The sequence below is a fragment of the Triturus cristatus genome, chromosome 6, assembly GCF_964204655.1.
Source record: "Triturus cristatus chromosome 6, aTriCri1.1, whole genome shotgun sequence".
NCBI classification, from domain to species: Eukaryota; Metazoa; Chordata; class Amphibia; order Caudata; family Salamandridae; genus Triturus; species Triturus cristatus.
Genome location: NC_140589.1, coordinates 1,637,642,178 through 1,637,667,212, shown reverse-complemented (window position 1 = coordinate 1,637,667,212; position 25,035 = coordinate 1,637,642,178). Strand labels below are relative to the sequence as shown.

General features: G+C 44.7%; 1 protein-coding gene across 6 annotated transcripts in view; it reads right to left on the bottom strand.

Moving 5' to 3' along the window:
• THADA (THADA armadillo repeat containing) overlaps positions 1-25,035 on the bottom strand; it is a 1,526,823-nt gene that overhangs the window by 547,745 nt on the left and 954,043 nt on the right. For all 6 annotated transcript variants that reach the window (XM_085612787.1, XM_085612792.1, XM_085612789.1 and 3 more), the window contains one exon: positions 243-411. In XM_085612787.1, the coding sequence (XP_085468913.1) occupies positions 243-411 (169 nt within the window). The remainder of the gene's footprint in view (positions 1-242; positions 412-25,035) is intronic.

Sequence of the window (25,035 nt, the reverse complement as noted above, 5' to 3'; positions counted from 1 at the left end):
AAATGTTTCCACCTGGTGTTAAAAAACATGACACCAGCTTACTTAGGACAGGACCAAGCATCTTTTCCACCGCATAAAGTCAAGCTATAGAAAAGTTTTCCACATGACTATGAACCAGGAAAGGGCGTTTCAAGAAAATGAGATTCTAGAATTAGATTGCATCCATGAGAATTTACAATTCTCTATCATCTTAGTTTCTTCAATATTTTTGTTTCAAAATAAAAAAAATGTAAAAAACATACCTGAAGAAGTGTTCCATGAATATGATTTTGCCGTATAAATTGATCTGTGCAGTTTGGAAGTCCATTAAGAAGAGAAAGCACAGTCTTTGGTATATCATCGACCATAACAAAGGGAACTAGGGCACGGGCTGCCATCTCACGCGAACGGTATACAGGCGAATGACCACATCTGCCGAAGAGGACAAGAAGTACTGAATTACCAGAATTGTTCAATAAAAGTATTGAAGTATCTGTGTAGGAAAATCAAAGTGTGGGATCTCAGAACATTTGCACAAGAATAACTCTGATTCCCTGCCCAGTGACTGGATACATTTCCTAGAATGAAGCCTTTAACAAGTCAAACATTTAACAGCTAAAATCCCATGTTATTACTTTTTTCTGCAATGTATTAGTTACTTAATAAACAGTTTGCAATATAAGCAGTGGTGCACGACTTTACAATTCGTGAAAACGTGCATAAATGTGCCCAATAAAGACTCACCAAAATAATTGTAAATTGTTTTTTCAAACAAGGAATTATATACAAGCAATACTTAGAAACCCTCTCATGTGTAAGATCCCGAGAATAAAAATATAATTTTATCTTCATGCCATGGGTATTTTTTGCTTTTTTTGTTAGATGTATTGTATATACTTGCTTTATAAAGAAGAATTTATATCAAACAAACAAACTACATAAAATGTGTTTTTAAATGCTCATAGCCTGTGATGTTTGCTAAATTCCTTCATGAAACCTGAAGAACTTGAGATTTGCATCATTTGTAGATTAGAGTATTTAAGAGGAACATAAACACTAGATTGGAGATATAGTTTGAAAGGTCAAATGTGAGTGGAGACAAAGATGAGTCACTGACTTACACTGATGGCGAGTATATTAAATACATTAAGAATCTAGATCTTGCATTTGTCAGGTGGAGCTCCTTAACCTTTGTAATCTACAATTTTGTTACTGTTTTTTAACACAGGGGTCCCTGGAAACCCGCAACAGAGTCATTTCCATAGTTTTCTATTTGGAGTCATTCACAATGACCTAATATCTTATTCCCTGACAGGGATAAAGCCAGCGTTTTGCTTTTGGATCAGAATACCTGCCTTGATGAACTGTCCCTGAGGCAGTGCTTAATTTGAGCCGGTGGCTTCCGGTGCTCGGCACTGGCACTTAATTGTCAACACCAGCACTTATGACAGTCTGCCACATGGTCTATCCAATTTAGAGATGAGCAGTACAAGGGTTGTTTATTAAGTCAATATACATTACAAATTACCAATATCTGTTGCCCCAGCCATTCTTATAGCTTTGGGGGTCTCTGGAATAGTCTGAATTGCCACACTTGTAGGAGTGTGATGGTTAGTAGGACTGTCATTCTCAGTGCTGGCGGAGGCAATGGTTGGCAGAAGCTGCAGTGAGTGGCCTTCTGCCGAGACCAATGGTACTTTTTTCCCTTACAAATTAAGCACTGCACTGCCATTTATATGGTGTGAATCTGGCTTGTGAGCATCGCAACGCCGAAAATTAACAGAGGTGTTGAAGACAATACAAGATTCTATGCATCAAGGTTAGAATTACACAGGCAGATTACATTTTGCATATCCACATTTGTATTACATTTCACATATTTACAATTTTAGACACAAGGCGATAAATTGAAGTGCCTCCCCCTACCTCCATACCCCCTACCCCGCCACCCCCCACCGGTTATCAGTTGACAGCTTTAGCTACAAAGCCCCACATTTCTCCCAAAGATTGGAATGTATGTTTATTTTCTGCTTATGGTCTTTAGAGATGCAAATTTGTCAGAAAGGAGTGACCACCCAAATGGTGTAGCTACGCAGCAATGATTATTCTCAACTGAGGTTACCATGCGCACACTGAACAGTTTCAAATGTCTTTCCAATACAAACCTACACCGAGGAAAGTTGAAACTGGGCTGTGTGTAATTAAAAAACAGGCAGTGACTGTCTTGTCAGAAGACGCGTTGTCATCTTATTACGACAAGCATTCGCAAAGCCAATAGTTCTTGCCTTTGAGACCTATTGGCTTTGCCGTTACTGTGCAGTATCGGTAAATAGCAAAATGTTTTTTTTAAAAAGGGAGCAATAACACGGCTGCATGGATGAAAACATATGCGTGCATGCGTCACCATCCAAGATGGCGGACACCATATCGATTGGTAAATAAAAAAAAAATATTTTTTATGAGTGTAAAAGGTCTGGCGATGCCACCAGAAAAAAAAATAAAGGTAACAAAAATAATGTCACAGCCTGCGATAAGTTCAGGGACCAATAGAGGAGCGGTGGGGGGAGGAAGTAATGGGGAGTGAGCAGGGGTAAGGGAGATAGTTGAGGCTGGGCCAGGGGAAGCCCACAAAATAAAAATAAGAAATCCAGGAAGGGGTGGGGAAACTAAAGGACCATCTTGGGGAGAGATGAGGGAGCAATACAAAATGTGAGGGTTCGAGTGTTTTGGACGATGGAAGCAACACATGTGGAGAGAGCTTGAAAACACATGCACTCTAATAGAGTGCTGAAAGAAAAAGAAAAAAGTAGTTCCCTAAATGTGAGCAGTGGAAGGTTACAAGACAGATTATCAACCGAATGTAAAGTGGGTATGTTCCAGGGGACAGACAAACTAAAGACAAGGATGGCAAGCTATAGGATGAGAAGCAAGCCCATGAGATAGAAAGTCAACCAAAGGTAGCAGTGGGGGAGGTACAACGCCCACTGTAAGGTCCACAATGGCATGGTTTTCGGGATGGTATCACCATGACTGCCACAATCATTTGTGGGACCAGGTAATGCCAAATAGGAGCATGGCAAACGTGTTCCTGGCCCACCTTGAATCTCAGTAATACCTACAGGACGGCAGGAAGGGTAAATGGAAATACGCATCCTGAACGAGGGAGAGGTGTAGCGCAGCGGCCAGGGTGGCTGACTCCAGACTGCAAGGCTCATGGTTCGATCCCCAGCGCCGGAGGCAGAGACCAGGATGGCTGACTCGGGACCGCAGGGCTCACGGTTCGGTCCCCAGCGCCGAAGGCAGATCAGCTCAGCATCATGTGACTCTGGACAATAGCTCACGTAGGGGCATATGTATCAACCGAATTTTTAATCGCAAACGCTGCGATTCGCAAAAAACAGCGTTTGCGATTAAAAATTCGCAAAATGGGATGTATGAGGCAAATTCTCATCGCAAATTTAAGGAATCGCTAATTTAGCGATTTCTTAAGTTTGCCTAAGCAGTTAAGAAATCGCAAATTGCGATTTCTTAAATGATATGTACCACGCACCAAAGCATTGCGAATTATCCTTAAGAAATCGCAAATTACCACCAACTTCTAGTTGGTGGTAATTTGCGATTTCTGTTAAAAATGCACTTTTTGTAATTTTACAAAGTGCCACGTGGCGCACATACATGCCCTTAGGGCATGTATGTGCGCCATATACACACACATGCTCATTTCAGGGGTGCATCAGGGTGTCATCATGACACCCTTGCACCTTTGAAATTATTCTCAAATTGCGATTAGCAAATTGCGAATCGCAATTTGAGAATTACTTCCCATTCATTCCTATGGGTCTCCTGGCCCATAGAAATGAATGGGAAGGTATTCCTTAATTGCGATTTCGCAATTTGCTAATCGCAATTAAGGAATTTTAAGAAATCGCTAAAGTTTTGCGTTTTAAATACATCCCGTTTTGCAATTCTCAAATAGCGATTCTTTAAAAATCGCTATTTGAGAATCGCAAATGGAGATGTTGATACATATGCCCCTTAATCTCACCGTCGGCCCCCAAAGCCTTGAGGCCCTATGGGTGATTAGTTTGCGCTTTACAAATGCTGGGTTATTTACTTATTTAACATCCAGGGAAACCATCCAGTCTCCTGGGTCCAGTCAGTGAGAGCATTTTGAACTTGTCCTTCTGCATAAAGGAGTTCAAAGGGTGAAGGTCTGGGATAGGTTTGAGGTCCCATCCTTTAGTATCCCTTGCCGTTTTACGTGTTCCGTAGATGGGGCAGGGAGGAAGTGAAGGGTCTTTAAGACCCACCTGTCTCACATAATGGGGAACCAACTGGCGAGGAAATGTTGAATCTTGCCTCCTACTGGCCTGGCATGAAATGGTGAGGACAAACTGATGCAGCTTGGCAGTCGTGGCAGCAGGAAAGGGGGGGACTGGGAGAATGATGACCCTGCTGCCATGTACCGTGTCTGCCATTACTGCATTTGCAACGGAGCGGACTGGCTGCTGTACCACTGGTTGCAAAGCCTGACATTGCCTCCACAAAGTTTAACAAAATAGAGAATATTTATCTGAGTAAAACAAGACACATTAGAAGATGAGATATTAATTTTTAAAGAATATTCAAAAACAGTGCTTGAAAGTCAATAGCACAAAAAGGTTACTTGAGGTAACGCCAGACTGGGGTAAATCTAAACAGTCAAGCCTACCACGATGGAGTGCGGGTTGAATACTGTTCCAAACAGCTCCTGCTGAAGTTTTGCCCTTCTCAAGCTGAGCGAGGTGCCCCGCTCACGGTGAAGACAGTCGCTGGGAGCAAGTAGAGCGACACCAGCGATGATCCTGCGGGGGCGAAGAGTCGACCAGGCGTTGTGGCGAGCAGACAACCTCCTGGCCCTGTTCACAGTCGCGAAGAGGCCAAAAGCTTGATTCCAGGGGCTCTGGAGCTGTAGATGGTGAAAGCAGCTACAGAGCCTACTTCTGAGGCCCAGAACGGGACACCTCAAACAAGAATAGGATTCACAGACAGCAGAGTCTAGCAGCTCCAACAGAATTGTAGGAAGTCTAATGTGTTTCTGAGACTCCAAAAGAACAGGAGGCAAGCCAGCAAGCCTTTTGAATCCCCCTGGGTTCAGTCCTGGCCCTCAGAAGAGCAGAGATCAGCAGAGATCAGCAGGCAACTCAGCAAAGCAGAGAAGCAGTTCCTCAGAACAGGCTGACTGACAGGTAAGAACCAGGCTTGCACCATACAGCCATCAAAGCATCAGTAAGGGCACCATTAAATGGTAGCAAGAGTTCAAACAACACAGGCCTGGTTGGGATATTTCTGTTTGAATGTTGTTTTTTCTCAGTGGAAGGCAGCTGCAGCTCTAGCACCTCACATGCCTTCCAGACAACTGCTGCAATTGAGGAACCTTTCTTTCGTTGATAGCGAGTCAAACTCTGTTTCATGGGAGGTATCTAGCCCACTGACATTTTGTAAATCTAAGTATAGTGCATGATCAGTATAGTAAGGGGGTAATCCATCAACCTCCTTATCATCATTGTTCTGAGGGACCAGATGTGTTTCATGTATAGGGTCAGAATTGGAGTTAAAAAGAGAATGAAACTTCTGCAGACAAGTACGTTGCGATAGAGGCACTAGGTTAGAGTCAGGATGCGTCACAACTCGTTGGACGAGTTACTTACCTTCGGTAACTATGTATCTGGTAGAGACACAGTCTATCCGCAGATTCCTTAACTTAGAATATCCCCAGGCGTCAGACTGGATCTAGAAACCTTTCCGCAGCAGCACCTCTGCGCGCCGCCGCATAGCTCCGCCCTGACGTTGGAGCCATATATGCCCCTCCCGGCACGCTGACGTCAGTTTTCGTTGGAGAAACTTTTCCGCGCCACAACGTGGAACCACCACTAAAAACTGTGAGATTATGAGAGATTTCGAATGGTGAAAAATAGCACCACAAAGGACAGTTCCAGGCACTATATATTGAAAGTAGTGAAGGGAAGAGCAGAGCACCGCTCTGAGAAGCAACCCCACACAAGCGAAGGCTAAACCTCCCTCGGAGGTAGAAGATGATGTGAAAAAGCATCTTGGTAGACAACAGAAGTCTGCAACTACAATACATAATCGTGGAGGACAACAAGTGCGGAACATATGAGCAAGGACAATTGACCATAGGATGGCACCAGAAAGGGACGTGGCATCCCCAGTAATAGACCAATAGACCCATAGACAGAGCCAATAGACTTGAAACCAATGGACTGCAGGGGAAGAAGAGACCCCAAGGAGATGGAGAAGGGGATAGCGGGGGGTGGGGAAACATGAGTAGATCCCACACTGGACAACACAGCTCGTAGGGATGCCAAAGGCACATGACACTTGAGCATACCGTCCAATTACAAGAATGGGCGGAGTAGCGCAAACAAAACAGAATGAAGCATTCCGTGTAGGAGTAAAGTGAAAGATGTCACCCTGCAGAAAGACCAGCCACCTGGAGGGAGGCGAATGTAGGAAGCCCAACCTGAAAAGGTCCTCGCAGAACGGGGAGGACTGGCGGGCGTTAAGGAATCTGCAGCTAGACTGTGTCTCTACCAGATACATCGTTACCGAAGGTAAGTAACTCGTCCATCTGATAGAGACATCTAGCCGCAGATTCCTTAACTTAGAATAGATACCAAAGCCATACCCATAGAGGAGGTGGGCCTGCAACTGAACCCCACCAAGTTCCCAAGAGAACTTAGCCGTCAGCAAGGTGACAAAACAGTGGGGACTGCAAGCCAGCGCAGTCACACCCGCCCATGATGCTCTGAAAGAGCGGAAAACAATGGGAGGCAAAGGCACCACAAGCCGTTAAAGAACAGCTCGAAACCCCCCGTATTTATACTGGGTTGAGAGAAAGCATGCATAAACCTAGAAATGTTGGTGCGGAAGTGAGAGTTCATGGCTTCGTAAAGAAGAGGAATGAGCCAAGCGTCCTATGGGTCCTCAGGATCCGATATGTGGACTGAAGTAAAACCCAGAGAAATTACTAACTGGTATGACAGAGGCAGCGCATACTAGCCCAGTATGCACAACAGTGGAAAAAAGCACTGTCGAAACCGCACCAGCCAAGATATGTGGGGCAGCATTGGCAGAATGCCGAACCCTGGCCAGGAAGTGCCGGTAGTACCAGAAACACAAGACACTCCAGCACGCAGCTGCTCCCTCACAAGACATGTAAGAGGGTGGACGGCAAGAATCATAAGTACCCAAAACAGGACTACAGTAAGATCGATAGACACATGGAAGACAGGAACACACATAGCATTCCGCGTGGATGGAAGAACCACACGAACCATAGAAAATAAACTCCTGTAGGGTAGCGTGAAGGATGCATCAGCAGGCAGGCAACTTGCAAAAAAGGGGGGGCGGTATCTGGCAAGCTGGATACCCACAGAAGAGCTCGTAGGATGAGCATACCGGGGCGAAGACCACGGACACCACAAGAAGGAACATTGTCTGCGTGACTCTGCTATGTGAAGAGCACAGAGCAGAAATAGATTAAGAAAATATAAGTGTAAAACAACGTTTTACCTGACCAAATACCAGAGTACGTGAAAAGTACCAACAGTCATATGGAAGCAGATGTGGACAGGACCATGTCCAGAGACGCAAGCGACATTAGCCACCTGCCAGGGAGGAGCCATGGTCCCCCGCTAGACAGACGAGGAGATGGAGCCAGGCACAATAATTAGAGAGAACCAACCTAATGGCCCAGGGACCAAAGAAATAAGTATCCTGAAGATAACACTCCCCTTGGGAGTGTTACAGCAGGAACCCAATGCCAAAGTGTGGAAAAGGAGTAGTGGAATGTACTTCGATGTTTCATATGATTCGTACATGTTGGATGATGTAAGTTAAATTGCAACTCTAACTTGAGATCATAATGTGGTTGAAGTAGTATAAAAACTTCCCTCTGCACCTCCCATCCAAATGATATATTTTGGCAATAAAAATATATTTAATTATTATAACTGTTCCAAAACAGATGTACAACAAGACACTTATTCACCTGTTGTTTTTTTTTTTTTAAACTCGATTACTAAATAATACAAAGTTGCAGGAAAGGAATGCAGCAATATATAGTCAATATTACAAAGCTGAATATTACTTTATCAAAAAGGTTATTGTTCTTGAGATTCTCTATCCTGGGCAAGGGGCAGCCAGCCAGGATAATTAATGGGCATGCTAATTGCTTGTAAGAAGATTTTAACTGCTGTGCAAAATCAATCTTGGAAGGAATACAGGATCTTATCTTGAAAGCCATTCACCTGTTAACCAAGGAAAGCTCCTTTTGGGATTTAAAATGGTCAATTGAAAGGCTGTGCAAATGAGTAACAAGAAGAAGAACAGAGATAACATAACATGTATAAAGTCTCTATATGCAAGAACTTGCAAGTGTTTGGATCTGTAACCCCCTCCTCTAAATATCCCTATATTCTAACTACACTGCCAACCCTGTAACTACTGTATGTTGTACACAAACTCGAAGACCCTATCTGTTCACAAAAGTAAAATCCTACAAACCTACTTAAAATGAGCTCTAAACTAACAGTGGGCGATATGAAAAGGGCAGGCAGCTGAAATGTGTGTTTGGTGTATATGTTACAGTCGTCTTTTGCCACATGGACCACAGAGGTACAGAAATCAAGAACCACTGGCACTTCAAAAAAGATTAAAGTGAAGGCTGTGCAGGCATATATCCTGAAGAATTATGGGAGCTCTGAGCCTTGTAAGCCTGCCAGCCCAAAACACTGTAAAAAGATCAACTTCTTAGTAGATTTAGGATTGTCGCACCCATCACCAGGATTACAAATCACCAAGTACGATTTTCGAACAGTGGCTTCAGTTGAAAATCTATTGCCAATAAATAAATCAAAAAGAATAAATGTAGCAAGGAACATACTTTCAGGAATGTGTAGGCAGAGGCTGCAACCAACATATGTGATAGTTGGGTCAGACAAACGGTGTACTTCCAGCTATTTATTTTCCAAGGGTGACATGCACACAGTCTAGGGACTCATGAATCCAAGAAGATATTCAGCTGCTGTTAACCAAGGAAACATTCATCTTTGGATTTAAAATTAAACAGCACTGATATTTTAATTATGCAACGCTCACCACGGGTCAATTGTGGAAAATATAAATTTGGCCAAAATATTGGACATGCATGGGTATGTCATTGCAACCTTTAGGGATAATTTCACTCGCACCCCCGCCATGCACTGTTTCTTTTTATTTTTTTTTAAAGATTTTATTTGTAAACAGGCTGACAAGTAAAGCATACATTAATACATGTATTTGCAGACATAAAAAAAAATATATATATATATCATGGATTGTGGCAATCTTTCAACACAGGACCAGAATACAGAGCTATGGAAACGGGTTTATAATAATAAAATAAAAAATAAAATAAAAAAGGAAGGAAAAGGGGAGGGGGAGTGTTTAACAGTACTAAACAGATGAAAGGAGCCGCGTTATTCCATAAAGGTTCCCCAATTCTTTTCATGTTTACTCAAAGAACGTATCCCTCTTAAGTTTGCTAATGCTAACTCCATCGAGTGAATCTCAGTTACCAATGCCCACCAATCCCATACCGTGGGTGAATCAGAACAGGTCCAAGCTCTGGCCAAGGTTAATTTAGCACAGGACATAAGAATTGAGGCCAGGGCGGCCTGTGGGAAGGAAATGGGATAGATATCTAACAAAACCGAGGCAGCAGTGAATGAGGGTAGCTGAATAAACTTGACTTTTAGGGCCTTCTGGATGTCCCCCCAAAAGGCCTTAAGAGTAGGCCAGGAGAACAACATATGTACAAGATCAGCGGCCTCTGCAGAGCATTTAGGGCATTTTGTTTGATCGCTATAGGAATTATTAGAGGAGCATTTAGAGATTATTTCGGGCATATAGTATAGCATACAACTCGTTCTGAACTGTTGAAGCCTTAAACTAGATGAACGTACCCACTTATTAATATTTGACAGGGAACACTCTATCTCTCTCGATGTGATATTTGAGCCTAATAGCCTACCCCACTTATCAGCTAGTTTAGAACAATCGTTTGATTTAAAACTAATTAGGAGGCTGTAGGTGTCACTTATTACTGATTTGTTTTTTAAAGAATATAGGCAGGTCCATATATCGCTATCTGAGACCTCCAGAAGTTGTTTTTTGTTAATCAAATAGTCGTGCATCTGTAAATGTTTGTACCTCGTAGTTTCGGGAAGATCATATAACAATTTAAGAGTGTTAAAGTCTAAGAACCCATGCGTGCCATATAGATCCCCTACGACACTAATACCTAACCTAGACCAGCTATGAGCAATGTTGTCGTTAAAGATTCCCGGAAGACCCGGGTTGCCCCACAGCAGCAGCTTTGAGTGGAAAAAAGTAGTTTTACAGAAGGTTAATATGTTGCCCCAAATCTTTATTAGGTCTCTAGCAGTCTTAAATTTTACTCTTTTGAAGTAGTTAGGATCGTTAGCTCGTAGCAAAAACATATTTGAGTCATGTTTTAACATAAAAGAGTGAAAGAAAAGTGCTCCTCCTCTGTTTAGTAAAGAACGAATACGCAAAACAAAAGCAGACCAAAAATACAACTTAAAATCAGGAAAGTTAAACCCTCCTATATTCGTATTGTTTTTCAAAAGATTCAACGACCTTCTCGCTTTTTTATAGCCCCAAATAAATCTACTAAGTGCGCCGTCTAATTGTTTAAAAAACATATTGTTTAAAGCCAATGGAATGGATCGAAATAGATACACAAATTTAGGCAATATCTTCATCTTAATTAGATTAATTCTTCCAATTAAGTTCAAGGGTAGTCTATGCCATTTTTTTAATAGTAGAATAGTAGATTTGGTTAATTCGTAGTAATTTATATTATTGATTTCCTGAATTTTGGCCGTTAATTTAACGCCTAAATATGTAGCACTTTTGCAGATCTCGGGAACCACCGAGACTGGAGTATAGTTAGCAATAACCTGGGTCTTTTGTAGGTTGAGTTTATACCCAGAAACGCTCCCAAATTTACCGGCCTCAGAGACAATACCTTGTAATGCCTCCACAATATCTTGTGAGTAGACCGCGATGTCATCGGCATATGCTGTAATTTTTAGCACTTGTGAGCCGGACCTAAAAGGTACGATTTGGGTTTGGGACTGAAGAGCAAACAAAAAAGGTTCCAATGAAAGGGCAAATAAAAGAGGTGATAGAGGGCATCCCTGACGGGTGCCACGTAATATTGAAAAATCTGGAGAGGTCAGGCCCCCATAACAGGTACAGGCCGTTGGATTATCATACAGAGCCTGTATGCCCCGCAAAAATTGCCCCCCAAACCCCATTTTAGACAAGACACACCAGAGATAGTCCCACCCCACTCGGTCAAAAGCCTTCTCAGCATCTAATAAGATCATGCCGAGTGGGGTTGACTCTATCTCTGCTACATCAAATGCCGTAATAGCCATATTTACATGCATTGTAGTGTCTCTCCCAGTTATGAACCCGTGTTGCTGTGGATTAATGATTTTGGGCAAAATAGGAGACAATCTTGATGCCAGCATTTTTGCAAATATTTTTGCGTCAGTGTTTATCAAAGATATGGGTCGGTATGACCCTCTCTCCTCCTTTGGTTTGTCTTTCTTTAAGCAAAAAATTATTTTCGCCCTATTCCAAGATTTGGGAGCTTTTCCGTTGAGCCCAACAAATTGCAATACCTTCAAATGCAGAGATTCCAATTCGGCTAGACACACTTTATATATCTCCAAAGGTATTGAATCCTCCCCCGCCGCTTTCCCTACTGGAAGTAGGGATATAGCCTGATGTAATTCTGCCATGGTTATGTTATCAGACAGTGAGTCCGTTCCTGAGATGACCTGCAAGTTTGTTATGTGTTTATCCGCATAATCCCGAATTATATCTAGATTAGGTATACTTTCTGGGGTGTATAATTTTCTATAATAATCGGCAAATTGTTCTACTATGTCTAATGGCTGATTGTAAATTTTATTGTCGTCCCCCCGGATACTTGTGATCAGAGTGCGAGTTCTGTCCTCAGCGACTTTATAGGCCAAAATTTTACCAATTTTATCCCTACCCTCATATTGTGCTATTTTAAATTTATGAATGCTAGTGCTACTCTTCTGGATGAACTTTGTTTTTACTTCGTTTTTCAGAAGTCCAAGTTTAAGGCCTATTTCTGTAATCGTTGGTGAGTTTAATCGGAGTGCAGAAGCCAGCAATTCTTCTTGAGTAATTATTTTGGAAATCAGCAAGGCATTGCACTTTCTGTGTTCCAAATTTTGTCTGATCGTATAGGCCTGAGTAAAACCCCTAATACTTGCTTTGCAAGCATCCCATACCATGCTGCATGCAGCTGAATCCATATTAATATCTATAAATTCTATAAGGTGCAATTTAAGCTTCGTCACATACACATACAGCGGCAAGACACCCCCGGGTATACGTGCGCTCTATAAATTCCTGTAACATAACATAACATACTGTAAGTCTGAAATCAAGTGTCTAGGAAAAGAGAATGTTCTAGGCAAGGTCCTAGTGTGTGGTGTAGTAATTATAAGAATTATTGTGTTGTGATCCGAAGAGATTCGGGGGCATAAAACCATGGTGCTGATCTTTAGTAAGTTATCGCTTATTAGTGCCATATCCAATCTTGAGCACAGTTTATGGGGTGCTGAATAATATGTGTAACCCGGTAATTTTGGGTATAAGTATCGCCAAGCATCTTTAATGTTATGGATACGACATAGGTCAAAAATGGATGACCTAGTTTTGCGCATCCTTTGAAAACTACCGGACCTAGTTGTATCTATTTTATAATCCATAATACAATTGAAGTCCCCCATAATAATAAGTTCTCCCTCCCAATCCAAAAGTTTAATATTCAACTGATCGAAAATCATCGGTTCATCTGTGTTAGAGCCGTACACCACGCATAAGACATATTTATGGTTCTCAAAACGGAGCTGAGCTATCGCCCATCTACCGTCCTTATCGCAAAGGGTCTGTAGTGTTTCAGTCCTGAAACGTTTATCCTTGAGAATGGCCACTCCTCTAATGGAATGTCCGAGGCTAGAACAAATCACAATATCATAACCCAATTGGTTAAGTAATTTCTTATCCTTCCCAGCAATATGTGTCTCAGAAAGGAGAGCGATATGAGGATTATGTAATTTTAGTTCTTCTGTAATTAGAGATCTCTTGTTTCTACTGTTCAGCCCCGCTACGTTCCAAGCTAAACACTTTATTTCATACATTAGTAAAAAGTAAGAACCTTAGACCCTACTCCAGATAACCTGATATATTTCCTATTGCTTATGCATATAAGCGAAAGAAAGAGAGAAAATAAAACTAATATGACCTCACAAAATTCTTCCCCGTCAGCCTGTGAACAGTTTTTACTGAATTTTTCCCACCCCCCCAACCCCCCCTCCCTTCTCCCCCCTGGCTCTTGCCCCAGCCGGGGAATAACCACCCTTGAGTAACGGCTGCCGCTTGAAAGGCAGCGCACGTAGCAGGTCGCCTTAAGAGGCCCCATACATCCCTCCCTCTATTTAGGAAAAAAAAAGAAAAAAAAAGGAGAAAAAAACCCTTAATGGGCGCATTTTCATATTCTCAATGGTCAAAAGAGCCCAGAGACTTAACCAATGTTTCTAAGTAGACAGTCCGACAAGCACCTTATTTGTACATAATGAGACCCCTCACCGGCCAGTGGTTTTAAGAGGCCAAGCCTGGCAATTATGAGTTATATTTAAACACATCTTGGTTAAAGCCGAGGCTTCAAATTAATTTTCAGTCTGGCTCTTCCCCACATTAGTACTAGAAATATACGCTTCAGCTGCCTTGACATCATTAAAGAAGCGAATACGTCCATTTTTAATGACCTTGAGGCGGTCGGGTTCCTGTAAAAACGCCTGACCCCCACTAGATTCAATAGGATCAATCAATTTGCGAAGCATCCAGCGTCTATCCATTGTTTCTTTGCTTAAATCGGAGCGAGCGAAGATTGAAAATTCCCCTATAACTATAGGGGCATTAGGGCGTGCTCTCTGCCAGACTGCTTGACGAAGTAAAAAATTACCCCAAAAAATCAAAAAAGGACGTGGAAACTGGTTTTCCCTATTTCTCATAACCAAAGGCAGACGATGAGCACGCTGGATTTGTGAGTCCCAGTCCCAGTCTGCCAGGTCTGGGAAAGCTTTCTGAAGCAGCCCCACTAAGTAAGCCCTGGGATCAGAGCCCTCAGACCCTTCTGGTATCCCGAAAAGTCTCAAATTGGAGCGTCTTTGTCGGTTTTCCAAATCTTTAACCTTTAGTTGAAGCGCTGACAGCTGAATATCATGTTTGTCGACTACAGCAGTCGTTTTTGTACTTGTCTCCTCAATCTCAACCACCCGTTGTTGAAGTCCAGCGATATCCTGCGAGATCCCCCCCAATTTAGAGGTAAGTTGTTGCAGCGAAAATTGCATTTTACTATTGTCTTCCCTCAGTTGAAGGTAGTGTTCCTGGGCTTCAGCCCGTTGATTGTTCAGAATCTGAAGTATTATATCTACTGAGGAGAGATCAGTCATTTCTTGCCCTTGTCCTTTTTTAATGATACGTAGATGTTTTGTTTGATGGGTTGGAGAAAGTATCACTGCAATGGTAGGGCTCTCAGTGGGAGGGGGGGAGGCATGGCATATTGATGGGAGTAGCTATGATTGCATTGGATTGTAGATTTTCGCCTACCCGCGCTAAAAGATCGCCCATATGTTCTTGGGTCAGAAGCAGTTCTCGATCAGTTAACCCGTCCGATGACAGGTTAAGTGGAGCAGTTAAGGCACTGTTTTCCTGTGTGGTAGGACTACCGGCAGAATAGAGCGTTTCTATAGTAGGTAGAGGCTCTGCATATTCTAAAGAATCTATAGGGCTTGCTCCTGATAATCTCAGCGTCATGTTTTTAACTATACCTTTTGCTTCGATCCATTTTCTTAAAGGACTTTTGTCTGAATGAGTCTTCTTTACGTTTTGAATGTTATTTGTGATGGGCCGATTTGATATGACGACAGCCTTGCCTCCTCTTTTGGCCCTAGACTTGCCTTTAAGTTTGCGTCCTCTACCTGCGCGGGATTTTGCCTTGCTGTCCATGTAAAAATCCTTCTCTCGCCTCTCCCCCACCTCATCCTCTGTTCCAGTCCCAGCATCCAAGTCCTCAAAGGAATCTTGCTCGATGGATTAGACAAGGTCAGTATGTTCCATAAGCTCCGTAGCCTCGGGGGGCTCAGTGACTACCACATGTCCCGCTGGCAACCCTCCTCTCCCAGAGACATGCACATCCGCCTCACATGCCCCGGCGTTCTGCAGCACCCGTTGAGCGCCTCCAACCGGCTCAGCAGCCAAAACTAAATCTGATGTCCCGGTACGTGCCCCCCCGGCTGAGACCTGCACAACTGTGCATGAGCCGGGGCACGGAACCTCAGCTGCCTCCGCCGTTGTAGCAGTGGTTTGCTCTCCAGCCTGTGTCCACTCCGTCAAGGAGCAAATAGAAATCGCATCAGACGCCACCGTAGTATTATAGGTAGGCGGTTTTGGTTGTTTAGCCCCCTGTGTATTGCATATTTTAACCTTGCCCGAATGGATCTCCTTAGAGGCGGGGGGAACTTTCACAGGAGTAGCTTCTGTGACATAAGAGAGGCTATCTGTTTCCCCCCTAACTGGCACTCCCTCTCTTGCCAAAGGTTTACCCATCGTCTTAATTATATTTCTGCCAGAGCTCTTGGAGTATGAGCCTGCAAGTAAAGTAGGTGGTCTCAGTACCTGTTTGCCAATGTTTCCTCGCTCCTGCAGCAGTGACTCGGTTGACGATGACAACGGTGGCAATGGCAATAGCAGTGGAAGTGCTTCATTTTCCGTCCTCTCATTTTCCGCGGCAGAGCGTCCATCGTTCGTTTGCGCGGAAATTCCATCGGCTCCAGCCGGAGCGATTAGGGGTAACACAGCTGTTACCGCTGCTGCCGCTCGTACCGTTGGAGCTGAGGGGGCCGCGGCTCCTGTTGTTTGCTTGCTGTTCCGTGTCATTCGAGGCGGATGTTTTGGAGACATTCTCCTTAGCCGCCAGGTATGAGAGATAGAATGAGAAAAGGCACGGAGGTTGAGGCTAAACCAACTGAGCCCAGAGCTCCCGCGCAGTCCTTGTATCGTCTGCCGAAAAAGCCAAGTGGTGTCCGGGAGCTTTAACATAGATAAGAGCTGTCGCATCTGAGTTCGGCTTCTTTTTTTCCTTGCTTAAGAAATCTCGTAGTCTTCCTGAGATTCAAATGATCCGGTTAAGGCCTCTCCACCGCAAACATTTTCTCCGAGGGAGGGAAAGAGAAGAGCCTCCAGGTGAGCTACTCAGCACAGACCCCTACTCCGCCATCTTGGATCCAGCCGTCCGATCCGGTTAAGGCCTCTCAACCGCAAACATTTTCTCCGAGGGAGGGAAAGAGAAGAGCCTCCAGGTGAGCTACTCAGCACAGACCCCTACTCTGCCATCTTGGATCCAGCCGTCCACTGTTTCTTCATCAATAATTTTATTGCAAATGTTGCTGTGATATTATCAACGATGTCACAGAAGATGTCATGACTGATGTAATATGTGGGGTAATTAGCAGTGCAGTTATAGTTTACCTTAGGGCACGCGTTGTGTGTGTAAAATCTGAACCTAACTATCATATCCCTATAACCTTCATTTTTTCAGTGTAAAATATATGTATATGATAATTATTGATGTGATTTTTATGTATTTGATGTATTTAAATGTTCACTCTTGTAATTGTGGAAATTTTCTGCTTGTTGTTTAGCTTGTCTTATAGAAGTTGGATAATTGTAAGGAAGACAATTATCTGGTTTAGTCCTGAAGAAGGTAGATTTGATCAAATCTTCTCCACCGAAACAGGTTCATGAACTATTGTTAGAAATGTCAATTGGGCACTGGTCATTTTTACATAAGAATTAAGATTTATAAATTCTCAGTAACAGTGAAGTAGAAGAGTACATGTTAAAGGAACGTTGATAGGTCTAATTCAGTTCTTTCTTTTTATGTAACAATTTGATTGCATATATTTCAATTTAATAATATGTATTTGTATCGGATTAAAAGCATATATATTTTTCCAGCACTTTGGTATTCATATTTATACATTTTGGATGAAGGTTTTTTATTGTGTGCGTTACGAAGTATTGATGCATGTGTATTTTGGATTTAGGTTTGATTGTATAAAGAGGGCAGCTGAATGTTATCTGGTTTAAACAACCCAATCCCCTTGGTTTGAGGGGTTTCTCTCTATTATTTGCCTTGCTGACTAATTCACTGTGTCACAGCACAGTCCTAATAACAGCAAAAATAAAATCCAGATGAGGGTGATTAACACTATGAATAGGCGACTTTGCTAACATATACATTGCATTACATATAGATTACACACATATTAAATCAAATTGACTAGAGGATCCTTTTTTTGTTAGAAAGACCAACTCTAATTTAAATCCAAAAAGACCATAAAGTAGAAAGGTGAGATCTTCAGTAATACCCTTTGCACCATTTTTACAAACAAATTGATGGAAAATAAAAATGTTAGTCATGTGTGTGACTACAGTGGGCAACACTGGTAGTAGTAAAATGTGTTATTTTAACATCCACTCCAAGGAATTTATGGCACTGAAAAATGCATTGTCAGCCCACCGTCCCAGTTCATATGACATTTTCTCCAACCATCTAAAGTGACATAATATCATCTCAGGTAAAAACATTAATCTTTCTCTGAACCTGGTGTGCCACAAGGAAGGCAAGTCCACTGGCAGTGATTACAAAGTTAATCCACATATTTGCTCAAGAACACTGTTCTGGCGGGAGAGGGGGTGGAATAAGACAGTGCCTTAAATTAGCAGCATGTTGGTTTCCATGTGTTCAGTCAGCATTGATATTTTGAATCTAACTTGGAACAGAAATCTGACAACTGAGTAAATGCAGAGCATCATTTCAACTTGAAGAAAGAAAATGTTAGACAGATGGCTGAAAAAATGTGGTTCTATTTTGAATAAATAAAAAACACACTGAATTAAGTCCAACAAATGTAACTTGCAAAGCCAGACTTTGTTGATGAATGTCTTGATGTAAAGGTAATGTTTATTTTACTAGTGTATTTCAAGCTCGCGCATGAAACATAACATTGGAAACTCGACTTTCTGTCCGAATAAAGAGTGGAGCAAAGACAGAATTGCTCTAACAAGCTCCCTACTCTACTGTGAAGACATGAGACATTCTCCTCATCACTATCATCTTAAAAAACCTCCTTAGATGGCACAGAAGCTTCCTGGTGTATTTATGAGGGACACCCACTGTTGAAAGGAACACTAATCAGTAACGAAAGTCCGTTCAAAGGTGCCAAACACCCAGACTGAAGTGATGGTCGCAAGAAGAGTAGCATAGGCCTTACAGATCAGAAAAGATCAGCCCAACAGCCCAGGGCCAGGCCTGACAAGGAAGGCTAAGGAAGTCTGGGGTGGGAATGTATGAAATCAGGCAAACTGCAGATTGTTTGGGTGAGGCGGTTAGTTGTGCAATCTTGTCAGTGTCTAAAAGAGAATCAGTGAGGACATGTAACCAATCCAAATTAGTTCATGGAGTTTGAGCAAGCTTGTTCATATTTATTTTAATGCTATGTTTATTTTATAGAGCACAAGAAATTAAGTAGTAGGGATAAAGTTGTGCTTTATGTTCCACATTCTGAATGAGTCAAACAGGGAGTTCACTCCAAATGATAGTAGATAGTTTAAAAAAGGGATGATGGTAATACTGAAATACCATGCCTTGTCATACACTGTGCTCCTCCCATGATTTCATAGATTTCGAAACTCTGACTCTATCTAGTGCAATGAAATGCATTTTTGCTCTGTGCTCACTATGAGCAAACTTAGCTGACTGGAAGAATCACACCTGCTCACTGATGCCAGGAATCCTTTCCTCACAGCATTTCAATTCAAATCTTCTCATGGTAGTTCTGGAGCAAGATCTGGAAACAACAACAATTTCTAGTTCTCATAATACATCTGAGTTCCTTTTCCTAGTCTCTTAGATTATGCCCTTGTCTAGACGTCCCATCAATATGACAACACCCAGACCTCCATTACTCATTAACGATTCATGTCTACCCCCCCCCCCACTGTGCAATCCGCTATGATGTTGGGATGATCTCCTTCTGCCCATTACTCACATATGGTTGGGCAGCACTGCATTCATTGGTTGTTGAGCCCTGAACACTATGCTTCTGTTGCCGATAATGAGAGCATTTATATCACTTCGAGAGTACGCTGTTTTTCCAACTCATTCATTCTTCCGTCAAGGCATGTTCCTCTGACACTTTCAGTAAGCTTATCTTCTACTCAAATGACAAACATTTCAAATTAGTTTGGGACTACCAGTTTATAGAATAGGCCAAAGCACCACTGGCGATTGACTCTGCTTTCAACTCTTAGAGGTGACAAACCTTGCCCCCAGCTCTTCGCCTCTATTTTCTTACAAAACACCCACAACTTCAAAGGGGAGAACCTCGCCTAATGCAAAGCACGCATTATTTGCGAAATCTCAGTGGCATACCCCTGATCCGAAAATAGCCCTTACTTCCACCAAGTTAAGAATTCCAAAGATCATCTTTGTTAATTGACCTGGCATCTCTTCATTGTGTTGTGATGGACTTGAGAGCCAACATCAGGTTTTTGTCTTTTTTGAGAGGTTTAGGAAGTTCAGGGGTATGACTGTTCAACTGATAGAGCAGAGGTAGAACAGGTGGTCAGTTGTTACATTTTTGATTGTGCTCCATCACTGCTTCCAAACAGTGGTAGAGAAAGATCACCATGTGTTGAAGGGTTCTAGTTTCAACAATGCAGGATTAAAACTTTTCACTTACAACCACTCCCTAATCCCTCTGGTTTAGTGTCTGAAAGGTAGGCTGTAAAAAAACGAAGCTGTGTCTGTTTACCGCAGTTGTGCAGTTTCTGTGACAACTATACATACATTGATTAATTTAGCATGGGCCCATTTCCCAAAAAAGCGAACAGCTAGGTTTCATTTATATAGGTGAAAAAAGATACTATAATGGAGAAAAACACTGCACTGAAATGATAATAAGTGAAGCTAAGTACTGATTAGGGTCAGGTTTAGCTTTAGTATACACAGTAAAGCCAAGAATGGGTTTAGGGTAAAGGCCAGAGTACAATTAGGATCATTATTAGGAACAGGGTTAGAGTAAGGTTCAAGGATACTGTTTGGGTCAGGAGTCAGGGTAACCGTGAATGTCATGGTTGAGAGAAGGGTCATGGTTAAGCTAAGCTAAGGTTGCTTTAACAACCAGAGTCAAGGTAAGAGTCTGGGTTAGGATCAATGCAAATGGTTAGTGTAGGGTACGCATCAAGGGTAGAGGAAGGCTAGGATTGCGATAATGATTAGGGAGTAGGCTTGGATCAGAAGTATTTAAGAGTAAGCATTAGAGTCAAGGTTCAGCTTTTGGTAACAGTTAGGAACAAGGTTTTGATAAAGTTATGGTTAGGAATTAAGAGTTAGATAATGATTTTGTGCTAGAATCAAAGGTTGGTGAACAGGTTGAGGTTACAAATAGGATTAGACTTCCAAGTTATTTCGAAAAAATACAAGCAAATGGGTGGTATCACTGAAAATCAATACTATTGTTTAAAAATGTTTTCAACCAAACATTTTCTTGCCTATTTTGGAACAAAGTATAGCCAAGTCACACTATCATTCAAATAGGTTTCAATGAAAAGGTTTCTCTGAAACTGTATTTCTCTGCAATGTAATGAAATGAAATGACATAGATTTGATAAAACAACATAATATCTTCATTAGTTTGTACTGTTAAATTTTTTTATTTTTTTTTTTGAAACCGTTTATTGCAATCTCAAGAATATACAAGTATGGGCCTACAACCTTCCGGCCGGCCGCTAGAATGACAGGAGCATATGACATACGTACAAAAACACTTGGCGTTGCAGAGAAGCAAAATCAGTAGGTATCAGCGTCGTGGGCCACATCACTCTGACCCCACAATACGGTTTCATTTTATACAAACAACACAAAAACCACACCCGCAAGGCAACCCGCAATCGAAAGTAACAGCACGTGCTCCCCGAATGGGGAACCCCAGCCATCCACAGGAGTCTACAGAGGGGAAGGGGAACAGATCGAGGACTGGGGGAACTCCGTGCTCGGGGCTATGGAAAGGAGTCAACTAAGGGGACGGGGCTGGTGAGGCCGCAGGCAGCAGTGGTGGCGCGCAGATCCCCCGCGGTAGGCGTTCCAGGGGCCCCATACTTTCACCCATGCCCCAGGCTTACCCCTCGCCACATACACCACCTTTTCTCAGAACATGCACCAATCCATGTGTTCTTTCCAGGCCGACACCGCCGGGGGCCTCTGGGATCCCCACAGTTGAGCAATGTCACGCTTAGCTATCATATATCCCAGAGTCACCCATCGCGTCTGCGGAACCGAGTAGTCAGTTGGTTCCCACACATTCAGCAGGCATCTCCTCGCTTCAGGCAGCAGCGCGACATGCGTAACCACTCGCAGGACCTCATGCACACCACGCCAGAATCGCTCCACCTTCGGGCATTCCCACAAAATATGCAAAAAAGTCGCCCAAGCACCACACCCACGCTTACACAACCCATCCTCAGCATAGCCCATACGCAGAAGCCTTGGCCCCGTCATGTAACCCCGATGGAGTATCTTAAGCTGGACGAAGCGAAGACGAGCCGGAATGGCCACCTCCTTCGGAGAGGCCACCGCGGAAATCCAGTCTTCGTCGTCCAACTCCAGCCCGTCGGCAACCCAAGCCTCGCGGAGGCCAGTCAGCAAGCCCGAGCGATCATTAATCAATTTTTTATAAATAAGGGAGATCGTGCTGTCCGGAACGTGGCCATCCAGCACTCTATCCTCCAGGGGGGAAGACTCCGGGATGGAGGCGACGTCTGGGAAGACTGAGCCCAGCGCGTGACGGACCTGCAAGTACCGAAAGTATTCACTGCCCTGCAGCTGAAACTCCGTCTGCAGCGTCTCGAATGTTTTAAATCCCCCCCTCGTCCAGAGGTCCCCCACTTTACTGATGCCGATCGTGTCCCACTTCTCGAAGCCCTTCGAGGTCCACAGGGAGCCCAATCTCTCAGACGCGTACAACGGTGATGCCCGGGTCAAACGGTCCTTCCACCCCATAGCTGCATTAGCCGCGTGCCATACTCGTACCATGACACGCGTAGGTCCCGTCAGGCGGGGTCCGGGCGCGCCAGAGTAGAGCGCTCGATTATAGTCGCCACCAGGCAGGAGCATCTTGTCCATTTCAAATGCCGGGTTTAAGGCGGGCCCGTAAAGGCCATGATTAATTGCAGCTAGCTGGGAGGCCCAGTAATACCGTTTAATATCCGGGAGGGAAATCCCCCCGTCGTACCATGGGAGCGTCAACTTCGCCAGGGCAATACGCGGCCTCCCGTCCCAGAACAGGCGGCGCTGTAGACTCTCCACCTCACGGAAGTAGCGCGCCGGGACTAAATCCATAGTATTCTGGAGAGCATACAGGAAGCGCGGCAACGACATCATCTTAAACAATGCCGCCCGGCCGAGCGGCGAAAGCGGCAGGCGCCGCCAGCGCGCGACCTCCTCCTTCAAGCGCTGGAGTTGGGGAAGCAAATTCCGCTCGTAGCGGGCCTCCGGGTCCAGAGTAATGTAAACCCCCAGGTACCGAAACCCCTGTGAGGCAATCTGGATCGGACAGCCCCGCGGGAGGACGGGAGCCTCCCCAGAAAGCACATACACACATGATTTAGCCCAGTTGATGACAAGGCCTGAGTTGCGGCCGAATGAGCGCAAAACATCAACCAGGACAATCAGTGATTTACGCGGGGAGGCTAGGTACAAAAGGATATCGTCAGCGTATAGGGATACGCGGTCCTCATACTCGGGGGTCCAACGGAGACCACGGATGGAAGGGTGCCACCGCAGCCACTCCGCCAGGGGTTCCAAGGCCAGCGCGAACAGGAGCGGCGACAAGGGACAGCCCTGTCGCGTGCCCCGTCCCAGCTCGAATGGGACCGATACTCTTCCATTCACCACCACCTGCGCCAATGGGCCCGAATACAACAATTTGACCCAGCTGATGAACCCCGGGCCAAATCCAAACTTCGCCAGCATAGCCCAGATGTATGGTCACTCGAGCGTGTCAAACGCCATGGTGGCGTCTAAGGACGCCAATATGGCCGGCTCCCGCACAAACGGGACACGCGCGAGCACCCCGTGCAAGCGCCGCAGATTAAGGGCCGTGTTGCGATGGGGAATAAAGCCGGACTGGTCCTGGTGGACCAAATCGCCCACCACGCCGACCAGCCGGTTGGCTAGCACCTTGGCGAGGATTTTGGGCTCCGCATTCAAGAGCGAGATAGGCCGGTAGGATGTAACCCGGTCTCGAGGTCTCCCTTCCTTGTGGATCACCACGATTGTAGCCAGACGTTGGTCCGGCGGGAGGGAGCCCAGCGAGTGGGCCGCCAGGAACATCGCACGGAGGTGGGGTGCCAGTACATCCGGTCGCAGCTTATACAACTCGATAGGGATGCCGTTCGGGCCCATGGCCTTGCCGGATGCGACCGAGCGTATGGCGAGGGCAATTTCGTCGGAGGTAGGAGCGGCATCTAACGACACCCTGTCTTCCACCGAAAGGGAAGGCAGCGCGATATCCCTAAGCAGGGCATGGGAATCCTCCTCCGAGCAGGGAGAAACCGGGGAATACACCTCGCGGAAATAATCCGCGAAACAAGAGACAATGTCTTCTGGCTCGGTGACACGCACACCATCCATCCTCTCAATCAGCGGGACCACACGACTCGCTCTCTCCTTTTTATCCAACCATGCAAGCAGTTTACCAGCCTTATCACCCACATCATACAGTCGCCCCTGTTGCTCTCTATAGAGGCCCCTGGCCGCCTCCGTGACGAGGGCCCTGTAGGCCGCCTGCTTAAGAGCTAGGACATGTAGTGCAGCGTCCGTCACCCCACCCTCTAGATCACCCTCCAATTCAGCGATTTCGGCCTCCACCCGGGTCACCTCCTCCTGCTCGCGCCTCCGGGCATGGGAAATAAAGGAGAGGGCCTCCCCTCTAAGAACTGTTTTGAAGGCTTCCCACAGGGAGATAGCCGAAGGGACGGACCCCACATTCTCATCGAAATACCGCTGCAAGGATTTAATTAAATCAGCGCGAATAGTGGGGTCGCGCAGGTACCAGGCATTGATTGGAGCTACCCTGCCCTCCCCCCTCGGGAAGACATCAACGTGCAACAGGAGCGGGGAGTGATCTGAAATACCCCGCGCCAAATGGCGCACCTCTCCTACCCTCCCAACATAGGCCGCAGGGACAAGGACATAATCAAGCCGTGAGAGGCTACCATGGGCACCCGAGTGGAAAGTGTACTGCAGCTGCGTGGGATGTTTTAAGCGCCAGCAGTCCACCAATCCCAGTGTATCTAAGAAGCCGGACAGCCACGCCTGCGCCCGGGGGAGGTCCCTAGGGGGGTGACGATCCACGGTCCCAGAAACCACCGCATTGAAGTCCCCCCCAACCACCAGAAGCCCCCCCGGAAGGTCAAGGAGGAGGCGCCCTAAGTCTGCAAAAGTCGTAGACTGTAACCCCGGTGGGACGTACACTGATACAAAGACAACTACTTTACCCTCCATTCTCCCCACTAAGACAGTGTAGCGTCCCCTCTCATCATGGCGCACCTCGTCTATTTCCAACGGGAGCGAGTTCTTCACCATGATGCCCACCCCCCGTGAGCCCGACGTGAAGCCCGAGTGGGCCACCAAGCGATAGCCACGCCGATTCATGGCACAAAAGGAATTACCAATAAGGTGTGTCTCCTGCAGAAAGACCACATCTGGCGAAAATCGTTTAAGATACTGCAGGACCACACCTCGCTTAA